This window comes from Sprattus sprattus (genome assembly GCF_963457725.1).
Source record: "Sprattus sprattus genome assembly, chromosome: 18".
NCBI classification, from domain to species: Eukaryota; Metazoa; Chordata; class Actinopteri; order Clupeiformes; family Clupeidae; genus Sprattus; species Sprattus sprattus.
This window is the reverse complement of record NC_137916.1, coordinates 12,463,885-12,486,809: the sequence shown is the minus strand read 5'-3', so window position 1 is coordinate 12,486,809 and position 22,925 is coordinate 12,463,885. Positions and strand designations below refer to the sequence as shown.

Here is a 22,925-nt window from a genome sequence, read left to right as displayed (position 1 = left end):
TTAAAATTACATAATAGGCCACGCCCCCTTTTTACCATAAAAAATAACCAAATGCATACTATTGTATAAACCCTTCATGTGTGGTATCAAATGAAAGCTCTTCTCATACAGAAATCAGATTTGACATAAATAATGGTGAAAACTAAAGTTTAGGTACCTCCAGAGAACAAATTACCTTTTACAAATGGACCTTTAAGGTAAATACAGTAATATTGAATATTATAGCAAAGATGACCGCAGAACAAGATTTCACTTTCAGAGGTCTGCTGAAGGATGGAGGACTGATCCGTGCATGGTGTGATAATTTTGATCTACAGGTGTACACACCATATGGCTGCAAAGAAACTCACTCAATGGCAGTTGAATTTACCCAACGCATGAATATTTCAGGAAACCAAGGTCAACCATCTACTGGAATTGTCATTCCTCGTTTATCCAAACAAGAGATGAATTATATCAAATTCAGTAAAATTACCTCAGTGATGAAAGTTCACTTTGATGGGCCTAAGAAGCCCATACCTCCTAAATTGACTTGCAATGTTGGGCAACCTTTTTAATTAGTGTCCAAAATAGCAGCTGCAGTGAGCGCTGCCTTAGAGCAGGACATTGAGTGGATGGTAGCAGTTGTGGAAAGTACCGATGGTGCCAACCCTGAACCTGAAGGGTCTGGTGCAATGGCTAGTGCTGCCAGACAAAAGGGTGATGAACCAAGTGCTGCTACACGGTTCGTTTTCGGACCACTTATTGATTCACCTCCAGCACACCCTGACACAGTTCAAACAACACTCCTCTACATCGTAGAGTTCATGAAACAACACAACGCACCATTCATCCATCTGTCTTCTGATCTTCAGCTGTACAACATTTTATTTATGCAGATAAAAGGGTCATATCCACATCGCTGGAACCATTTAGTAGTTGGGGATGCAGCCACTGATGTCTTTTATTTGCTGCATTGGTACTTTAATGAATGGCAGTGGATTGGATTAACTACTTAGTGTGGCATTCAGGGGATTGCGTATGGTGGTCTCTGCATTGCTAGAACCCCTCATCTTGTCCGGCAAGTCAACAGTAGCTGCTATAGTTGAGGAGCTAGAGATGACTCGTGCGTCTCAGACAGGTCGTCCAGATGATCATCCACCTCTATCTCCAGGCTGAAAGAGAAGGTGACTGGCTGCTTCATCTGTATGCTTTGAACAGGATGATTCCATATTTCTTCACTGCCATTTGAACTATGCTAGGAATATATCTTGGCATGTGCTGGAAATGTCATCATCTTTACCAGATACAATACTGTCTGCATTCAATTTGATGCTCAAGAGGAATCTTGATTTGAAGATTTTTTACAGATGGAGAAGCTGATGAGCATGAGTGGATGAAGGCAGGAATGGATTTCCTTTCTTGCCTCTACTATGGAAAGACTGTTGAAAGCCTCAGTACCTTGAGATACATGCTATTCACAAAGAAAAGAGATCCTCCTAAAATAAAGAGTCTTCCTCCATGAGAATGTGCAGCGGAACACATCAGGCTTGCACGGCTGCAAGTCCTTCTGTGGAGAGCTGCTGACAAAAAAACACCTCCCATGTGTACTGATGATGTATCCCTGTTTGGTTGGAAAATAGAGGATGGAATTCCTGTGCATGTTCATGGCAACACTGACATTGCACCCAAAACAGTTCTACAGCTTGTTGCTTGTGGATGCAAGTCAGTGCCAGCATGCTCCAGGGCCTCTTGCAGCTGTCAGTCAGATGGACTACCATGCACCACCTACTGCCATTGCAAAGGTGGTGAACAGTGTGCAAATACAAATTTGAAGATGGCTACACTTTCAGTGGAGGAAACTGATGACAGCGAGGGAGAAATGTCAGATTGAATAAATGTTTTTAGGAGGAGACATTTGATGATTGTGATGTGTACAAGGCCAGCCCAGCAAAATCTTCTGTATAGTTGAGTGTGTCGTTTCTGTTTTTCTATTTGATTTTTTACTAAATTATTTGAATTCAATTTTTTTGTTTCTGTTTACTTAATGTTTTGATATTTCATTTTATTTGATAAAACAATTGGGTTCTATCGCGTTATTTAGCTGTTTCTGATTGGAAAGAAGGGTTTATTTCCCTTCAAAATAAAATACCTTCATAAAATCAATGAAAATCAGAGTAAAACACAATTATGAAAAACACAAAGGTTACACTTTTGTGGACGTCACACTTGCTATAATATTCAATATTACTTTATGTACCTTAAAGGTCACTTTGTAAAAGGTAATTTGTTCTCTGGAGGGACCTAAACTATTGTTTTCACCATTATTTATGTCAAATCTGATTTCTGTTTGAGAAGAGCTTTCATTTGATACCACACATGATGGGTTTATTCAATAGTATGCATTTGGTTATTTTTTTATGGTAAAAAGGGGGCGTGGCCTATTATGCCATTTTAAAGAAAATGCTCAAGGGTGCCAGAGCGGCACCCGTCATATTCTGAGTCTACAACCCCTAAACTATCAATTTATGCAAAAAAATTGCATGAGTACCTTGTCACACCTATCCTGGGGTTCTACCTGACTATATGATTCAGTCCATACTCAGGGCACTTCGGAGGTGTCATATTTTCAGCAATGTGCACCTAACGATTCAACTAGGAAAGTAGATCCAAAGCCTCATAGTTGTCATCTATTCACATCATGTACAGACTGGGAATTCCTTTTCATTTTCTCAGAGAGAGAGAGAGAGAGAGAGAAAGACAGACAGACAGATAGACAGACAGACAGACAGACAGACAGAAAGAAATAGAAAGAGAGAGAAAGAGAAGAGAGAGAGAGAGAGAGAGAGAGAGAGAGAGAGAGAGAGAGAGAGAGAGAGAGAGAGAGAGAGAGAGAGAGAGAGAGAGAGAGAGAGAAGCCTGCCATCTGAGGAATAGAAAGCAGGCATTTGGACAGAGGGAGGTGTGGGGGTCTGTTCTAACCACAGCGATTCCATCTTGGGACTTTCCCAGTGGGCAGGCAAAGTGAGTGATTTAACACTCCTCTGTGTGTGTGTGTGTGTGTGTGTGTGTGTGTGTGTGTGTGTGTGTGTGTGTGTGTGTGTGTGTGTGTGTTGTGTCTTTTTGTTTAAAGCAGATACTCAGGTAGCTGTCACCTGAAACCAGCTGTAACACAGGGAGAGAAGAACTAAGGCGGGAGATGAAGGATCAGTCGTTTGACCCTGTTCACAGCAGCAGGTAATAATCAGCATGGATAGAGGTGGCAGGGTGCCGTGTACAGCTGTCTAGACTCTAGCTGGCCATTTCCCATGAGTCACTGGGATATAAACCAGTGGTGGCGAGGGTCGTCTCATGGCTGCTAGATTGTTACATAAACCAATCGGTCTTCCTCCTATCAAAACAGGGAAGCAAACAACAGCATTGGAGCCTTGATGAGGTTTATGTGTGCGTGCTTGTGCTTGTGCTTGTGGTGTGGTGTTGGTTCTCACTAAAATGCCTTCCACACCCCCTCTGTCCTCTCCGAGCCAAGTTATGTGGCACGCAGCCCTTGACAGGCAGTGTCATAAATCCTGTGCCCAGGCACTGAGGGAGGAGCAGAGGCATAAATCTGGCCATGGCCGCTCCTCTCCTTTGTTTTAAGCCTTGTTTACCTCGTGTTCCAGCACACCTGGGAATGACCTCATGTCTAGAGGCTCAATGTTATGGTTTGGTCCTGTTTTTCTTTTTTTCCCTCCATACTAGTTCCCTTAGTTTATCTCTCACCGCCCCCCCCCCCCGCCCCCACCTCATTCCCTCTTTTTCCAAATCTCTGTGTACTTTACCCCTACAGTTGTTTTGGCTCTCTTGCGGTTCCACACACCTGGGACATAGCTGCGGGGGGAACAGGGAGCGCTGCCAAACTCCAGCAGATTCCAGAGCCCAACGCCTGGGCACAGCCACACATTCCGATACGCATTCCAACTTTTAAAGGCCCAGGACGCTTTTTTGTTACTACAAATCCCCCCACTCATTCAACCACAGGCTTCATTCATGAGGTGGGGGGGTTGGCTGGAGCTGTCAAGCCTAGGGATCAAGTGTTGCCCTCTTAAGTTCAGTTTGAGTGAAGCGGTTCCAGTGGTGTTTGACACACTGTGACACATCACCCGTCAACATAACTCACTTCAATTGAACACAGCGCGTGGAAGGTCAAAGGTTCAATTCTACATGTGAGGACATACACTGATATAATGCTCTTTTCTAATATAGCATGATTATTTTTTACTGTGTTGCATATCATTAAATCTAGTAACCTCCTGAAGTCACTGTGTGGAAAAACAAACCGCTACTATAAAACTTTTAATGATGCTTTTCAGGTCCTGAAATGGGCCTTCAGCACAGATTCTGAGCTTGCGTTAGAATGGAGACCGTGGAGAGGTTTTTAACAGATGGTGAGTGCATACTCAATTCCGTCTCTTTATTTCTGCATTCGCAGTGCAAATCCCCCCAAAAAAGAGACATTTATTTACTCCCCCCCCTTCCCATTCTTCCCCTGCTATTCTTTAGAGAGGCGTACTGCGTCAGAGAGGCGCTCTAAAGAGGACAAGGAGGAAGTACACATCTAAGGAGTGAGGAAGAAAGAACGAGTGAAAAGAGGAATTGAGGGAAGCAAGGAGGGTGTCGTGCCAAAAATAGTCCCCCCCCCCCCTCCTACACACACATACACCCACGCACCCTGCCAAAAACCTCTGCCACCCCCCCCTTCATTGCCATCTTAGTCAGCGGACCCTCAGCGGGTGAGTCACCCAAACGGCCGATCCTTCAAGTCCACTTCCTCCTGGGGGCCTGGATCTGAGTCCTTCTCTCCATGAGGTCCTATACAAGCACTCAGGTCAGGGGACTGAGGGTGCTAGCTAGATTAGGCACTGCCAGTCCACAGCTAGGTTCAGTTTCCACTTAGGCTTTCAGAGGGGAAACTTTGTGGTGGAAGAGGTGTTTAGACAGCTATATTTCTCCCTGGCCAATCAGCAACGTATGGGAAGCGGATGACCCAATACTTTTTAGGGATTTACGGCACGTCCAAGTGCCCACATCATTCCCTGGAGTGGAGGATTCCCTGTGGAGGATTCCAGACAACACTGTGAGTGTGGTGAAAAAGGGAGGCTGTAAATATGGAGAAAATTGCCTGAAGCAGGAGAGGAAAATAAGAGAAGGAAGGGAACGTCACAGAGAGGATACTTTGAAAATGACCAGGACAAGATGCTTGTCCAGGCTAGGAAAGAAAAGAGACAAGCGATCGTGTTATGCCATAAGGTCACTCCAGGGTCAATATAAACTTACACACAGTGCTGCCTCTAGCAGTGAAAGGCGCTACCAATTCAAGAGGCCCACAGAAATTCCATTAGAATGTGCTGTATGAATTGATCAAAAGTATTATGTCAGAGAGATGCTAGCTCCACTCCCTTTTAGACAGATACCAAAAAGAGATGACAATTTTTGAAATTATTATATCTGAGATGACAAATACTTTGAAACAATGGACACGTACCCTTTAATTTGGTGTGAAATTGAATATTTCCTTCAAAGCACACACTGAAACACAACAGGTGTTACAAATAATACATAACTAATTAAATAGAAACTGTTATCTTGAGGACAAGGATCAACATATGCATCTAAGCCAAGCCTGTATTGTAACAGAGTTATGGGTTACAGGAGTGTGGACCGACATATATGGTCATGGCTCATTTCCCCTTTGATAACACAGCACACAGGTGATTGACAGGTCCGGAAGGGAGAGACAGGAAGTGATGCGAACACCGTGCACACCGGTGTGTTGGGGAGCAGGTAGGTGGAACAGGGCCAGTGGGTTAGGCTTTATCAACAGGAAGTGGAGAGATTGAAATGCTGAGAGTACATGAGGGGGTGAAGGAGGAAGAGAAAGACAGCGAGGGAGGGAGGAGGACTACGTGTGGAGTAGCATGTGGAGAGAGAGAGAGAGAGAAACAGAGAGAGATGTTTCGCACTGGGCTGTGACTTTGAGTGTCAAAACGCTATTTATACACGGCAACATTTACCGTTGCAAAAATAACTAAGAATCGCTGATCAGTTGCGCACAGGCTGTGGCTGTCAGTGTTTTGTTATTGCAAATTTTCACACATTTTTATGTGAATTATGAGAAAGGCAACAGAAAAAAAACAAATACTATGATGTAGCATAGCTTGTTCTGATGTCACTCAGGGTATTAAACAGAATTAAGTGTTATGTGATAAAAGTTAGTGATTTATACAATTTTAGGTGCATCTAAAGAGTGTCAGTGTTTTCAAAACCAGTGCACAGCCTTTTGCTAACTCACAGATCCTGTGCTTGGACAGACATTTGTATTTTCTCAGGTTTAGTTCAGGCAGATTTATATCACCTTTTAACAGCTTAATTCAAATTTTGCGGGGAGGACATTCAGAAAAATTATACTTATAGTTATTGCACTAATCGAATGTTTCATGTTTACCTGGCCTGTTATAACTTTTTTGTGTCTTAACTTTTTGTTTAGTTTTGGTGAAGTAAAATGTGAAATTGTTTCTCAGTTTTTCAAACCCAAGAACCACAGCACCATCTAGTGGTCACTAAATGATATGAATCATTTAAAGCCAATAGACCAAAATATGGGAGTAGATGAACATTCCAACACTCTCAGCATGTGTAATATGTGAAAGAATAATAGATACTTTATTACTCCATTACTTGGTGTAAAATATCTTTATTTTAAGCCTCCTGCATTATAAATATTATAAATACTTTTTTCAGACCATAGTTGTCAAGAAAACAGGCACCACATCAGCGTTGGCTCCTTATGTCCAGTGCCTGTGTCTCCCATCATGACCACCAGAAGCTGACAGAAAAGCTCAGCTCCAATGAGCGCACATAGTGCCAGTGCTTGACTGGGATGAACAGGACCTCGCCAGGCTGAAGAACACACTCCTGATAGGACGCCTTCAGGAAGTCTGGAAAACGGACCGTTTCGGGGTTCTCCACGTCTACCTGCACCATACATAGTCATGGTTCACTAGATGTCATGCATCTTTGATGCTTTGATGTTCGTTGAATTCTCATTTGTTTTTGCATTTAGGGCTCATTGGAAAGAAATACTAAAGTAATACATCCAACAATATACAGGAAGAGGTCACAGGTGCACTTGGAAACAACCTGCCTTACCTGACTGGTGTTATGAAGGAGCTGGGACTGATGGGGATAGAGTCTCTCCGTCTCCTCTGGAGAGTACAGACGAATGTACTTCCTGCCCACCACCTGTGAAATAGGACAAGAAATTAAGATATCGATCAACACCTATTCACAACACACACACACACACAGTCAGAACTCTTCTGAGCTACACACCTGAGCCAGAAAGTTCTGCTGGGGGTCCTGATGAAGTGGGGAGATGGTGCCTCTAGGTCCAAACCAAGCATTGATGGTGATGTTTTCTTCCTCTCCCTCACCAAGACAACAATAGTCAGGGATACGAATGTCTTCTTTCAGCTCAGGGACCTGAAGTCCAAAACAGTTATTTTATGACAATCAGTTGACTTCTTTGCAAAGTGATGACATAGGCCTGATACTTTTATATAATACATTTGCGAACATTTCTTAAACTTCTGTTTTCACTTTGTCATTATGGGGTATTGAGAGCAGATTGATTAGGGGGGAAATTATTTAAACGACTTTAGCATTAAGTTTGCAACATATCAAAAAGTGGAGGGGTCTGTATCTCAAATACATGACTGTTCAATATGAAATGTAATTTGTGCAATGGTATATAATGCACTCTTTCATTTTGTAATTCAGAATACAAATATGAAACATAAAACTGGAATTAACTTAACTTGACAAAGTTAAAGTAATGAAATTCACAGCATTCAAAACTACATCAGTTAACACAACAGAAAAACTTAACATCAAGACATGCAGGCAAGTTCTAACCTGATCAAAGAGCTGATGTTGTGCAAGGTATCCTTTCCCAGTGTGTGTCTGTGAGCAAAAGAGGGACATTTTTTTTAAGATATTCAAAGGAAGTTGCCTTCACATGCTTCATACAGTATATTCACTATCAAAGTCTTATTTGAGGAGGGCAAGTTAGAAAACTTGAAAATTGAGGAACTTACCTCTCCAAGAATGTAGCGGTCTATGAACTCACTGACAGTTATTAGAGTCTGTGACCAGGCCTCATCTGTGTATCTGGAGCCTACTTCCACAGGTACAGTTCGACACCCAGCCACAATTCGCAGATAGTCTATGCTTCAAGGCCAAATAGCACAAAAGTATTAAAAATGGATTGTGCACGACCCAACTCATGAGCGAATAGAACAAAAATATGCGTGTATACATATGCCCAACACTGACAGCTACACATACTTACATACATGATACAATGGTAGACACATAATGCACAGAATATGTCAAGCAGGACAAACATTCAACAGGTAAGTGTGGTCAATACCTCCATGGGTGCTCCTTAAAGGCAGGCCAATGATCAATAATACCCTCCAATATAACAGGCTTCTTGGTGTCTAGAAATTCTTTCCTAAAATGCTCCAGTGATGGACAATGAATCCTGGGCACTGCTTTGGCTGGTTGGATCATAGGTGTGGAGACACATTCTTCCTGGATTTTCTGAATGGGGAAGAGAGTAAAGAATTAACTTTTTACTTGACGTTTTCTTCAAAACAGGGGTAAAAAATAAATCAAAGCTAAACCTTTTAAAGCAGGATAAAAATGAGACTGGAAAAAGTGTTGACTAAGGTCATTATGGCTATGACAGTGACAGTACATCACTAACGGTATAAGCTATACAAATTCACAAATAACTTCCAACACACACATTCCAACAGCCATACCGGTAATCTATAGAAGAGTGTGCATTCTATTTGAATCATATAAGTGACGTTATATTAACCTTTCTTTTCGGTTCTTCACTTGATTCTGCATGTCTGCTCTGCCATGCTTTTGCTTTGTTCTGCAGCACCCTCACAAGCTTTTGAAGGACATCATCCAGAATGGAAGCTCCCATGAGTAGTCCCATGTCACAGGTTTTAATGGCCTCATGGATCTTGAACTGACTGAGTTCTCCACGACACAGAGCAGCCACTTTGAAAAGGCAGCCGTATGAATAGACACTCCTCCACTCCTTGTCCACATCACGCCAGGTGCCTGTATTAAGCTTCTCCCAAGAAAAGTCAAGAACAATCTGAGCTTTTTCAGCCCAAGACTGTGTTCCCTTTTTGTCATACAACTGGTGCCTGGCTTGCTTCAAAATGTCCACTAGGCTTAGCTCAATTGTCTCACTGAAGTTGAGACTAATCACAGATTCAGTGATAGGCAAGACGGTCTGTATGTCTGGCCATAGCTGAGCCATAGGCTTTCATGCAATGGCTAGCATACAGACAATCGCTAACACAAAAACAAATTACTCTATAACTCATAAACAATAATACTCATAACCACTAACTAATAATCACTAACCAATCCCCCAAAAGTACTGTCAGAAAAGTTAGCAAGATATTATGACATTAACATTTCACAATGACTAGGTAGCTGTTTTGTAAACGAATAGAACACAAGCAACTACACTTTTTCTAATGTTCCGCTCTTTAGGTGTACAGCGTGTCTATATTACAGGCATATACATCTGCTCTTTAGCTATCGTCAGCCATCTGGCTAGGAAGGTGCGGGCCAACATATGCCAAAGAGTCCGTTTGCATGAGAAAGATTCAAACAACAGATATAACTACTCCTCAGACAATCCGCCAGTCGCTGGCTGAATTCAGAATCAAATATTTGTATTATGTTATCGCTAAATTTGCTGTCTGCGACGGTCAGTTTTGCGTTGTTTATGGTCTGTGGCTACCTGGATGTGGAACGTGCGCCGTCACTTCCGTCGCATGTCAATCCGTTACCGTGACAACACCTATTGTACGGAGGCCCAGTAGGGTTTATCAGAGAATTTGAGAGCTACAGAAATGGTAGCCGCAGCTACTGAGTAGAGGACCAGGGTGGTCTACGTGGAGGTAACATTAGCTAACAAGCAACAAAAACAAACTCGCCTGCTCTCTGAAAACTGTTGAACGCTGTAAATCCACTGCTAGCTCGCTAAGAAGTTCGTGTTTCCAGACAACCCAGAATGAGTCTGGACAAAGCAAAGCTATGCGATTCGTTACTAAATTGGGTAAGCTTTTATGTATTTTTAATGTTGTTGCTTAACTAGCTAACAAACCAAGGCAAAGCTCACCACCTTACTAACTAGTATGTGCTTTTGTGTCAAATGTTGCCTATGAGCCTAGCTGTTAGCAACCTGCATTTAGCTAGCTATCCTAACTACCTAGCCATTCAGCATTGAACAAAGTGGGTTTTTTCTGTGTTGTGATACGTGGGGCTTTGTTTGTACTTTCAAGGATTTGCTATATTCGATGGCAAAAAAAAATGTTAAAACTCAACGCCTGCCTGGACCTGTTTAACTTCCGAGCTAAACATCTTATGTAACAGATCAAAGGTCTTAAAGGCTATTTTTTGTATTGAGTTGTTTATATTTAGACTATTAATTGACTCTCCGTTGAATGACTCTTGCATGGTAAGAAATTCGTCTGTTATTTTTTGTTTTTACTAAAACAGATTCAAAATTACACATGCCAAATTTGTGTGAAAAGTTAGCTGCCTAGTGTCGGTAGCCAACAGGTAATGCATGTTTGCTGATCTCTGCGTTGTTTGCTCAGCAGAGTAGGCTAACAAATCGATGCATGAGGACTAACTCCCTCTCTATTTTAAGAGCCAACCGTTTAGTTCCCGCAACATCATGACATGTTTGTAAATGTATCTAATTGTCCTCATGTGTTTCATACTTTTGGCCCTTTCACCCCTTGCTCGCCTCAGTTGCAGACATATCAGGTGCCCTCCTGCACCAGCAAACATGACCTCACCAGTGGAGTGGCCATTGCTCACGTCCTACACAAAATGTAAGTGCAAACCTATTAACAGATTTCATGTAATTTTGACACATGTATGTAAATAAGACGCTACCACTAGCCAGGTTTTCTTTCACCTGTTACACATGGTGGTTGGGCTTTGTAGTAGTAGGCTTCACAAACTCGTTAAGAAACTTATTTCATTGACATTAAATAAGTTATATATATGTATATAAAATAGATAAAGTGTACATATCCCCACATGAAGTTCTGGTGAGATTGGTGTAATATTTTAATATGAGTAATATTGGTTCACATTAGGTTTAACCGTGCAATTGTGAAGCCAGGGTTGAGCACATTATGTCTAGGTGGGAATTCCGGCAAGGGGTTGTGAGTGGTGCTGTACTTCTATTAATGTGTCAGTTCACAAGCACGGTCACGCAGGTTTTGAATCGGATCATTTTACATTATCTGAAAGCTGGACAGCTTCTGAGCTCAGTTCTCAGTTTTGCCTGATTACATAGTTTGTTTCGATACAATTAAGTGAGTCTACATTTTAAAAAGTTATGGTGAGGGAGCTATTTGTTCTTTATTTGTGAAATTGTCAGAGACCCCTCTTGGTTCAACAAGACATGGCTGGGCAGGATCAAAGAGGAAGGTGGGGCCAACTGGCGCTTGAAGGTAAGTTGACATTCTTCTCAATGACAATCTTCTCATTGTTTTATTTGAAATCCAAGGACACTTATTTTTCTGAGAATGATCTGACTGGTTTCTGTGTTCCACAGGTCAGCAACCTAAAGAAGATTCTACAGAGCATGCTGGAGTATTACCATGACGTAAGGAGGAGAGCCGTCAGACATGTAGAGAGTTGTTTCCTCAGTTGGTTCTGTCTCTTCTGAGATTCCCCACGTGTGAGTGTCCATCTCTCTTTACATCCATGGTTTCAGGTTCTTGGCCAACAAGTCTCAGATGAACACCTGCCTGACGTGAGTCGGATTGGAGAGATGGGAGACGGGACTGAGATGGGCCGACTGGTGCAGCTGGTGTTGGGGTGTGCTGTGAGCTGCGAGAAGAAGCAAGGTGCGCAGGGAGAAATGCTTGCATCACATGAGTGTCACATGATCATACCATGATATTGTGGTTGAGAATGGACATGGATTAATAGAAAAGAATGAGAATCACATGTGTTGGTGCAAAGTGAATCTGTTAAAAGGTGAGCGTCTGTGTAACCACTTCAGAAAGAAAGACGTGGGGTGCGAGTTCTCCAAAACATGAAAATTATGTTTAGTGATGTAGTTTTGTAATTCATCTTTTTATTTGATATTCAAGAAAAGAAAAAAACGGAGTAGGCAGCGTTGCTACTGTACATTTATATGTCCCCAGTCCGAGTATAAGTGAGCATCCAACCAAATAATTTCAGCCACCACAGCAGCACATTCACAATACCATAGGCAAAAAAATGGTCCCATGACTTCTTAAAGTTCTCATTTTCATTATTGACTCCGTTAAACATGTGCTCATAAGACACTATAAGGTCCAGCCATTGCCTAAATTCTGGGGGAGGCGTTCTTTTCCATAGCCTTATAGCCGAACCGCCTCGGGCAGCTGTTACAACCCCAACCTTTATTACGGCAAGGTCATACTTTGCAGCCTTCAGCAACTCTGTGTGGTCCCTTATCAGGCAGAGCCTTGGAGATTTAGGTATTATCATCCCCAACCCCTTCCCCATGTGTTCTATACCTTTTACACAGAATGGGTTTATCAGTTTGTGATGGTAGATTCTAATATAGTCACGCAGAAAGATTTTGTGATTTAAAAAAAAAATATATATATTAATCTTTCACTCACACTCTCCTTTAATCTTTACTATCCACAGAACACATTCAGCAGATAATGACGCTAGAGGAATCTGTCCAGCATGTTGTCATGACAGCCATTCAGGAGGTAAGATCAATCAGTGGTCTTAGACTTTACCCAAACTTTACTCAAACTATTACTTTTCCAAAGGTCTTTTCTCTGTGCAAAGCTTGAAGAAAAACAGAGCCACGGTGATTTAATCAGCAGGTTATTATTTTCTAGTTTCCTCTCTAACCTGTCCTGTAGATGAACTGGACTTCAATCTCAGTCAGTGAAGCCACCAGTCATAATAAAGGGAGGTCTCTCAAGAAACTGAAGACTACTTGAATAAGTCACTCATTGTGCTACTGCCTGCTATAAAAAGACTTAGATGCAGCATGTGATCTGTTTGCAGTGATCTGTGTTAGTTTGAGCTAATTTCTCCCTGTTTGGATGTGTGTGTACTTTACTCAGCTCCTCACCAAAGAGCCGGTGGAACCAGGAAGTCCAGAGACCTACGGTGACTTTGACTACCAGGTAAAGACCCTTCCCGCCCCCCTCTGTCTTCTTTGCTTTATATCACTTTTCCTATTCATCCCATCCAACACACGCTTTTTGTGACACTGTATACCTTTTATTTACCATACCTGTCCTTCCATTCCCATCCTGTCTGTCTCCACGTGTGCATATCCCTCCCCCTGTCACTCTCTCTTGCTCTCACTCTTTCACCCCTCTCTAACCCACTCACATTTGTATTTCTTCTTCTCAGTCTAGGAAGTACTATTTCCTCAGTGAAGAGGTTGACGAGCAGGAAAACATATCCCAGCACTGTCGAGACCTTCAGCACCAGGTGATTGTCAAGAGTCGGGGTTGGGGGCGAGGGGATGGGAGGGAATTCTAGCTGGAAGCAGCCAGGCTCGTGGAGCGGTGGAGTTGTTTGCAGTGTTAACATGGCATGGGAAACTGAGCATGCTTGGTGTGTGCGCACCACCTGTGGCTATGGGTCAGGACCCTGCTTAGCCTGGCTGTGCCATAACTGGTCGGACTGGATGTTGCTTATGTAAGGAGACCCACCCAAACTGGCACGTCACCAAGCAGGAAGGACTGTCTGGATGATTGTTGTCGTGTCTGTGTGTCCTGTCTTGTGTCCGCTTGTACTACTAGTGTGATCCTAAGAAAGCCTGTTTGTCCCCTCCCCACATGAAGCTCAGCGTAGGGCTTTGGTGCATTCACAATGGGAATTGGGCATCACTCAGGTAAGTATGTGGCTATAGCTTTTTTTTAAAAGCCAGTAAACCTGCCTGTTACCCAGCTTGACTGACTGTACTGAAATTGCACACCAGCAAGCCACATTCTCATCCACGCATTACAACTGCCAACATTTCTAGCACGCACTGCACTCATGTTTGTAATATTGTCCAGGTGATGTCACTTTAACTTCATTGAATGTGCTCGTTCCACCAAAAATCCCTAAGCATGCTAATCCATTCCTTATAGTCCCTGAGGTTAGGCCCTCATATGTTCACATAGTTGTGGACTCGGCTAGAACTGTCAGCCTTAGCTAAAGAGTCTTTGAGGATGGGACTGGGAAGCGTTGCCTGAATGCATGAATACTGGATCAGGTTGTGATGGAAATTCCTTTTGTAACTGCACCAAGTGACCAGCTTCCTGTTATGTGTTGCTGTGTTTTATACAAGCTGCTAACTGCATCTGTGCTGTTCATCCGAGTTTGTCATCCATCTTTGCATTTCAAAGCATGTGTCTCTATCAAGGCTTGAATGATGGGATATGCAAGTTGTTTGAAAGTCAGATACTTTAGTAATTTCCTGTCATCATTTTCACTACAATGTATTGTTTTTTGTCTCTCTCTCTCTCTCTCTCTCTCTCTGCGTGGTTGTGTGACAACCCCTGTTATCCCTCCTCCTAACTCAGCTGGCCGTGGTCCAGGAGGAGCGGTCAGCCCTGCAGGCTGAGGCCCATTCTCTGAGGGAGCGTCTGAGGCGCTGCGACCCCCAGGACTCTTCCAGCACCATCACCAACAAGAAGCTGCTGCTCCTCCAGAGCCAGATGGAGCAGCTGCAGGAGGAGAACTACAGGTGTGTGTGTGTGTGTGTGTGTGTGTGTGTGTGTGTGTGTGTGTGTGTGTGTGTGTGTGTGTGTGTGTGTGTGTGTGTGTGTGTGTGTGTGTGTGTGTGTGTGTGTGTGTGTGTGTGTGCTTAGCCCTTATGCCCACAGAGCGCCTTACTGGACACTGCAGAGCATCATAGTGAGATCTAAAGAGCCATGCACTTCGGCCTCCCAGTTTTGATTGGTATATTGCTTCCATAGTGTTACTACAGGCCCTGGGCGCTGTAAAGTGCCTTGAGAAAATGTTGCCTTGAGAAGATTATTGTCTATTCTATATAAAAAGAAATTGAATGGAGCTGAATTGAAATTGAATTGACTACTGTGTCCTTACCCTTGTATCTACTCTACTCTTAGTCATCTTAATCTGTGGCAGATACTTCTAGGTATTGTTGTACTTCTTCCTACTTTGTACTGGCTCCTTAGATTGATGAGCTAGACGTAGTCAAATGAAGGGTGATGAACACCATTTCAAACATTACCGACTCCCCTAACAGGCTTGAGAACAGCAGGGATGACATGCGTGTGCGATCGGACATACTAGAGCGTGAGGTTGTGGAGCTTCAACACCGCAACGAGGATCTCACCAGCCTAGCCCAGGAGGCGCAAACACTCAAGGACGAGATGGACATCCTCAGGTGAGCCCCACCACGGCCCTGTCTTTACCCCCTCCCACCATCCTTTGTTGTGGATTTACACCTTTGTTGTGTTTTCCCTGCACTGGCCTGTCCCAGCTGTGCCCTGGAGTATCTAAGTTTCAAATTAATTTGATGACTTCTTTGGTCTAATTTCTTCAGTGGGAGTTTAAAATATGCAGAGCTTTACAGGACATTACTGCCAGATGTTATCCCCCCCAGTCTGTAGTCATGTCACCTTGCTGTAGTGATGATGTACTGCACTCTGCCCTGCCCACCTACCATTCCCACCACCACCAGGCATTCATCAGACCGCGTGAGCCGGCTGGAGGCGCTGGTGGACACCTACAAGCGTAAGCTAGAGGACCTGGGCGACCTGCGGCGACAGGTGCGGCTCCTGGAGGAGCGCAACACCGTCTACATGCAGCGCACCTGCGAGCTGGAGGAGGAGCTGCGCAGGGCCAACGTCATCCGCAGCCAGCTGGACACCTACCAGAGACAGGTGGGCAGGAGGACAGAAGAGGGGCTGCACCAATGACATTTACAGGGAGGGACCGGGTCAAATCAGTGTGAGGTTGTGGTAGTAATATAAATGGTAGTGTCCTTTATGGAAGGAATATTGCATCATGCCATGTTGCTTTTATTTAAATCATTAAAGAATATACTGTATCCATCTTACAGTAAAGTTCCCTTACATAGCACAGGAGACAAAAGGGGTTATGAGAGGTTTCTATGATGCCTGTCTGTGGAAACAACTGGGATGTAAAATGTAAGACTTCGTTTGAACAGCTGCAAGGCCAGAGTATTTTGGGATCACTGTGGTAAGGGAGTGGTATGGGTAGAAATGCCAAGCCTTCATCATCACTGCTCTGCTCCTCATGCAGGTCCATGAGCTCCACACCAAACACTCAGCTGAGGCTGTAAAAGCAGAGAAATGGCAGTTTGAGTACAACAACCTCCACGACAAGTATGACTCCCTGAGCAAGGAGAAAGAGGTGAGGCATATCACATTCACATTCGCCACTGCTTTGCATCATTCACAAGAATTGACAAGACTCGCCTAGGTTTTTGGACGTAAATGAATGGAAGTCCCTATTTCGATAGTGGTCGACTTGTTCTTTGCAAGCCAATCCAGTCCCCAGGTTCTAATAGTCTGTCCCTTACGCCATGCACACTTCCAGCTGGCATGCTCCCCTACATCCAGCTAAAGAGAATTACTGTTGTTGAAGACCTGCAATTATGGTCATGTAAGTGCGGTGTGTTGACCTGCTCTTCCCTTTGGCTCTTCCCTAGCGGCTGATCTCCGAGAGGGACACCCTACGGGAGACCAATGACGAGCTCAGGTGTGCACAGGTGCAGCAGAAGTGCCTTAGCCTAGTAGGTAAGAGCAAAGCCTAGACAACGACAACAACAGTATTATGTGTTAAGAGTTGGCTGTCTTCACTAAACTGTGCATGTTATTGGATATAATCTGCCTCTGGGTGAACGTGTTTAGTTATATAGTTATTTTAGGCTACATTGACATTCACCGCGTGGAGACACAGATGTAATAACTGTCTCATGGCTGTCTCTCTTTCCTCCTCCTCCCTGCAGATGGCTTGTGTGCAGACGCCAGCCCCGTGGATAACTTGGCCGCGGAAATCATGCCCACAGAATTTAAGTGAGTGTGCAGAATGCTTCACTGGATCAGGGCTTGAGTTCCTCGTAAGCCTCCAGCAGGCGTGAAATTCCATTCGAAAATGCAAAACATCCTCCCAGCCATCTGTAGAAGCCAAAAGAGATCACTGACTAATGGCTGTGAGATGGGCAATGATGTATTTTTATGTATCAGCCTGGCCAGTTGAAATGTGAAGAAATCTCAGAAACAGTTGGTCAGATGGGAGTGGAGTGCCCTAAGTGATGTGTAAAATGCTGGGCTTGCAGATGGTTTAGTTTAGTTTTTGTTGTGCTGTGTTTTGTTCTTTTTTTCAGTCATGCTTTAGTTTTTCCTCTTTGTCTTTTTCTCTGTTTCGTGTTCTCTTGTTCTCTTCCTCTTTTCACCTCTCGGTGAACCCTTGGTTTGAATGTGTGCCTTTGTGTTGCAGGGAGACGGTGGTGCGGCTTCAGAATGAGAATAAGATGCTCTGCATCCAGGAGGAGAGCTTCCGGCAGCAGCTGACAGAGGTGCAGGGTCAGCTGGAGGAGTCACAGCGCACCAACAACACACTAGAGACCCAGGACAGGTGTGTGTGTGTGTGTGTGTGTGTGTGTTTGTCTTCAAATATCCCAAACCGTTTTGTTTGAGTGGTGTGTAGCCATTCCGACCACAATTCTTTATGTGCATGAATGTGTGTGTGTGGTACACCTGACATTCAACAGTGCCAAATCTCTTTTACCATTGAGGCTTTTTTAGTTGTTTGTGTTTTGTGTGACCGAACAGCTGTGTGTGTGTGTGTGTGTGTGTTAAGCCACCATGGTGGGAAACAGTGTATGTAAAGTGCTTGAGTCAAACTTCACATAACTGGAAGCTCTGTGTGGCAGGTGGGCCATACAGAAATAGACAGGCCTGCCCTCGGTGTGTGCGTGTGTGTGCGTGGGAAGAGAGCCTCTGACAAGCTTTTGACGAACATCTTTGTGTGGGAGTGGAGGCCAGTGCGCAGCAGCAGGCTAAGATGAGTGCTGGACCAACGATCAACAATCGCTTGTTTCTGTGTTACGTGATGCGTCAGCTGGTCTGGCATACTTGCTTAAACTAAAAAAGGACAACTTGCGTACAGAAAAAACAAATCTATAGTTATTTACATGCGTAAGCTTGAGTCCTCATGCATCCATACTCCAATCATACTGCAGCTATGAATCAGAAAGATTTTCATTAGTCCTGAGTACGGTGTGCGCGTTGTGTAACCTGCTGTGCGCTGCTGTGCCCTGACCCTCCACTGATCTGTGCAGCAACTCTGGGCAGCCTAGTTAAATGAGGGTCCTCCTTATCAAGGCTCCAGCAGGGTGTCTAAGAGATGTGTCGGTATGTCAGGAGAGAGAAAGGCCTTTCTTTTTTAACCTTCCCTCTGTTCTTTGCTGCCTGTCTGAATTTCTTTCTTCACATCACTTTTCTCTCATCTGTTCCGATGTGTGTCTCATCCAACCCTTTTCCTCGTCTGTCTGTGTCTGTGTCCTCTGTCTTTGTCTGTGTGTGTCTCTCTCCTTCCTCGTGTCACCAGGTTAAACCAGCAGCAGATCAGCGAGCTGCGCCTTCAGGTGGAAGAGCTGCAAAAGGCGCTACAGGAGCAGGGCAGCAAGACTGAAGACGTGAGGGCACACGCACGCACGCACGCACGCACGCACACACACACACACACACACACCTCTGTCCTCCTGAGCGTCTCTTTCACTTTCAGTTCATTCTAAATCACAACGCTTGATCACTTCAACCACACTTGATCCAAACGTCTCTTTAAGATTTGTCAAGAATTGGTATTGATCAGACAGACTTGACATTTTCCACTTTGTCAATAAGGCGTCTTTGTTCAATTAACATTTGTGCACACCGACATCTGTTCAGTCATTTGGAACCCAAATTAACAAATTGATGAAGTCTCTCATTATCACCAATTGCCTACCTGGGAATGTGTGTGTTCTGATGTGATATTACGTTTGTGGGAACCTTAACCTGTTTGCTGTGGAGAACCTGAATTAACTGCTTCCCGTCTGCCTTTATGTCTACCTGTCTCTCCTCCTCTCTGTCTGTCTCTCTCGTCCCTCCCCGGCCGCGCCTCCAACTCAGGCCATTGTAAGTACGGCCCGCCATCACGCACTCGGCTTTTGATTTTGACTATGTTGTGTGTTTGATTATATCTGACTGCTTGCATGGTTGATTTGCCGATATGTGTCACACTAAAACATAGACATCTAACTAACTCTTTCTCTCGCTGTCTCTCTGTGTAGTCCTCATTACTCAAGAAGAAGCTGGAAGAGCACTTGTGAGTAGTTTTGTTGATTAGTCTTCAAACACTGTGTCTGGATTAGTTGAATGAGTGAGGTGAGTGAGGTGAGTGAGGTGAGTGGGGTGAGTGGGGTGAGTGGGGTGAGGTGAGTGGTCTTTAGATGAATGTTGTGTGTGAACGACTCGAGGTCTTTAAATGACTGTTGTGTATGTGGTTCCAGGGAGAAACTCCATGAAGCTCACTCTGACCTGCAGAAGAAGCGGGAGGTCATAGATGACCTCGAGCCTAGTGTGGACAGCAACAGTAAGCTGCTCTGCCACAGAACTCTGCCATTGCTCACTCTCTCTCTATCTCTCTCGCATGTGTGTGTTTATGTCTTAATCTTGCCCTCTCTTAGTGGCGAAGAAGATCGATGAGTTGCAGGAGGTTCTGAGGCAGAAGGACGAAGACATGAAGATGATGGAGGGCCGTTACAAGCGTTACGTGGAGAAGGCCAGGACGGTAGGTGGAGTCTCCTTATTTTCACTTTACCTTCCCAGCCCCACATTCGTCTCTTCTTCACTGTTTTGTTTGTGTGTGTGTTTGCAGGTGATACAGACTCTGGATCCCAAACAGAAGCCTTACACTGCCCCTCCTGAGGTGCAGGCCTTGAAGAACCAGCTGAGTGAGAAAGAACGCAAGATCCAGTACCTGGAGGTGAGTACACTCTTGCGTCAATAAACGTATCTATTCTTCCTCATTTTGAACAGCAACTGGAAGACGGCCACTGAAGACGCAGAACTCCTATAGATAGCTTTGGTGTAGTGTTTTTGCTTCTGTGAGCAGTATGACCGCAAAATTACTCTTTGTAAAACAGAAGCTTTCTTGTGAAGTTCCATTGTTGTGCTGTCACTTTGACACCACTCTGAAATTAGCTATTTTCTCTTTCTGTGTGTGTGTTTGTGTGTATGTGTGTGTGTTTGTGCGTGTTTTCAGCACGATTATGAGAAATCCAAATCCAGACATGATCAGGAGGAGAAACTCATCATCAGCGCCTGGTACAACATGGTGGGTTTCCTTTAGTCCTCTCCACTTATTCTCACTCCTCTTTATGTGTAATGCTCTTGCATGATTTTCTCTTTGTTTGTTGCCTGTTCCTGCCTGTAACTGCTTGATCAAGAACTGGCTTATGCACGGACGCTGTTCTTTCTCCTATAGGGCATGGCCCTCCATCAGAGGGTAGCTGGGGAGCGTAGTGGGCCTCCTGGCCAGGCCCAATCCTTCCTGGCCCAGCAGAGGCAGAGCACCCAGGTCCGAAGGGGGCTCGCCAACCGTCTGCAGCCCAGATAAGACCAATCCCGTGTGAGCTAGACCTGAAGAGATTCCCTCAGTGAAATGGCGGGACTCAGAGAGAGGATGAAAGGGGAAATGGGTGAGGCTACGTGCTCTTGGTATCCTCTGCACTCATCCTCCAGTGCTCCGATGACCTCCCCTGGCCTCATCAAGACTGCTGCTGGCGACTGCTGGTGGTGGCTCTTTTATTTGTTTTTAACCGAGCTGTGATTACAAGACACTACAGTGTTCCCACAAGTGTTTTTGCTGTGGATCTGACCGAGAGAGGCAGCTGTGCAGTTTTATGTAGTGTTTGCACAGGGAGCAGACCCAGAAAGGATATTCCTTTCTTCTCTACGATACCGTACAAGCCCTACCATGCTGCCTTTTTTTTTTCTTCTTCTTCTTCTTTTTTTTTTTTTTTTATTCCCCATTAGATACATTGTGTTTTTAATTGTAATCTTATTTTAATGGAATATTTATCATGAAGTACACTCGCCTTGAGGGTATTGGAAACAGGGTTTAGTTTAACGCTATAGTTTAGTAGGTCCCTTCTCCCATTTGCACACTCTCAATGTCTGAAATGAATCACTTTATGTAAACACTACAGAAGGACATTAGTCCCTATCCAACCAATTAACTTTATGGGTGTGGGGTTAAATGAGGTTGTTTATGTTCCTTATATTAAGTCTTATTGTTTCAAGTGTGATTTCTTACTTCCCAGTACACTTTTAGTTTAAGTTTTTTCAGTAAAGTAGTCACCTTCAGTGAATGGAATAGAATTGCATTGAAATGATTTGTGATTTTTGATTCATGGTCCCTTTCTTTTTTTCTTTTTGTGGTTTGTTTGTCTTTACTAACTGTACTCATTTAACGTCATTATAAGGATAGCAGAAATTAGCACTTTTTTCATTCACTTAGAATGGCTCTTTTGTGTGCCTCTGAAGACATTTGAGCACAATCTCCACCCAAACATATACCTTGGATTATTCAAATCGGCACTTTTGGTATACAAATATCTGTTATTACATTTTAAGTTAATATAGGTTTATATAAAAGCTCACTTAATATACATCTAACTAATATTGCATCCTTTTACCTCTTTCCAAAACAGTATCAATCATGGCTGGACTTACTCTGACTACACCATGGAATGTATTTTAAAAACCAAGAAATTGAGTAATGCATTTCAGGTGTCACGTGCCCTCAGGCCTTACCCTCCTCTCTGATGTCAGTTTTGACATTGTACACTTCCAAAATGAAAAGACGATTAACATTTTATTTTATCTAACTGGATAATCTGATGCTCACCAAGCAATAGACGTCAAAGGGTCACGCTTTGATACGTGAAAGCTTTTTCCGACTCTTTTTCCCTTTGATCTCTGTCTAGTGAGTCTTTTTGATCTGTTACCGTTTGGAGAATATCTACCAAAGTCTAAAGCTTTAGGATGATTCAAAGTCCACAATTGCTTCGGTTTCTCCTCCTAACTCATTTTAAATACTTTATCAAATCAGTGGCACTTTAATTCTTTTGAACAGTTGGCCTCTTGGCTTTTTATTCTCAAGAGCGTTCTCCTGTTTCGTGTCAGGACAACCTTGACTAGTACCAAGACTTCTGTAATGAATGTCAGACTGGGCACCCTACTACTATGTGTGTAAACCTGCTGTATATTGTACCATGTTTTGTGTTTGTTTGGTATGTGGTACATTTCTCCATGCTTTTTTGGTCCTACAATAGTACACTCAGCTCTTGTTTAAGTGAAATGTTCATTTCAGTTCTGGAACATTGTGTATATCACATGTTGGATTTAAGGTGGTAATGTATAATGTGTTTGTTTTGTGCCTGTGTATATTTTCTTTTAGTCTTTCATTACTACACATTATGTGACAACAAATGAAGGAGTCTAGCACAAGTAGTAAACACTGTTGGTCTGATTCTGTGTTTTGCACTACAAATAAAATGTGTATGTGTGTACCAGGCAATGCCTTCCTTTTAGTTTCTTACTGCAATGTTTTGAAAACACCACACTATATAATTATGAATATGATTTTCATGATTTCATACTGTAGAAAAATGCAATGGTTGTAATGCAGTGGTGTGGTGTGGTGTAGTGTAATGTAAGGTCAGGCAGAAAGGCCTGTGTGCAGAGACGAGTGTCCTGTACAGTGGGGAAAATAAGTATTTGAACCCC

General features: G+C 43.5%; 2 protein-coding genes across 2 annotated transcripts; one reads left to right on the top strand and one right to left on the bottom strand.

Moving 5' to 3' along the window:
• Nucleotides 1–6,666: 6,666 nt before the first annotated feature.
• On the bottom strand, nt 6,667–9,855 carry kdm8 (lysine (K)-specific demethylase 8). The gene is made up of 7 exons (XM_080856535.1): nt 8,906–9,855; nt 8,450–8,622; nt 8,115–8,247; nt 7,933–7,980; nt 7,351–7,500; nt 7,168–7,260; nt 6,667–6,993 (listed from the first exon to the last, which is right to left on the bottom strand). Exons 1-7 carry the CDS (start codon nt 9,362–9,364, stop codon nt 6,829–6,831), a joined length of 1,221 nt encoding a protein of 406 aa, XP_080712661.1. The 5' UTR covers nt 9,365–9,855; the 3' UTR covers nt 6,667–6,828.
• Nucleotides 9,856–10,004: 149 nt separating this feature from the next.
• Nucleotides 10,005–22,636, top strand: hook2 (hook microtubule-tethering protein 2). The gene is made up of 22 exons (XM_080856739.1): nt 10,005–10,174; nt 10,876–10,958; nt 11,516–11,588; nt 11,693–11,743; nt 11,855–11,987; nt 12,784–12,851; nt 13,218–13,280; nt 13,513–13,593; nt 14,676–14,839; nt 15,365–15,505; nt 15,803–16,004; nt 16,387–16,497; nt 16,796–16,883; nt 17,096–17,162; nt 17,587–17,724; nt 18,700–18,787; nt 19,424–19,458; nt 19,643–19,725; nt 19,820–19,923; nt 20,011–20,118; nt 20,398–20,469; nt 20,620–22,636. Exons 1-22 carry the CDS (start codon nt 10,130–10,132, stop codon nt 20,749–20,751), a joined length of 2,130 nt encoding a protein of 709 aa, XP_080712865.1. The 5' UTR covers nt 10,005–10,129; the 3' UTR covers nt 20,752–22,636.
• The last annotated feature ends 289 nt before the right edge of the window (nt 22,637–22,925 follow it).

Excerpts from the sequence above, each read along its gene's own strand:
- kdm8 (XM_080856535.1), bottom strand. The coding sequence starts at position 9,364 with ATGGCTCAGCTATGGCCAGACATACAGACCGTCTTGCCTATCACTGAA. Across the intron at positions 7,981-8,114 it reads ACCGCTACATTCTTGGAGAG|ACACACACTGGGAAAGGATA; the intron begins GTAAGTTCCTCA and ends TTTTGCTCACAG. Across the intron at positions 7,501-7,932 it reads AACATCAGCTCTTTGATCAG|GTCCCTGAGCTGAAAGAAGA; the intron begins GTTAGAACTTGC and ends TTTGGACTTCAG.
- hook2 (XM_080856739.1), top strand. The coding sequence starts at position 10,130 with ATGAGTCTGGACAAAGCAAAGCTATGCGATTCGTTACTAAATTGG. Across the intron at positions 12,852-13,217 it reads TCATGACAGCCATTCAGGAG|CTCCTCACCAAAGAGCCGGT; the intron begins GTAAGATCAATC and ends TACTTTACTCAG. Across the intron at positions 19,726-19,819 it reads GCCTAGTGTGGACAGCAACA|TGGCGAAGAAGATCGATGAG; the intron begins GTAAGCTGCTCT and ends GCCCTCTCTTAG.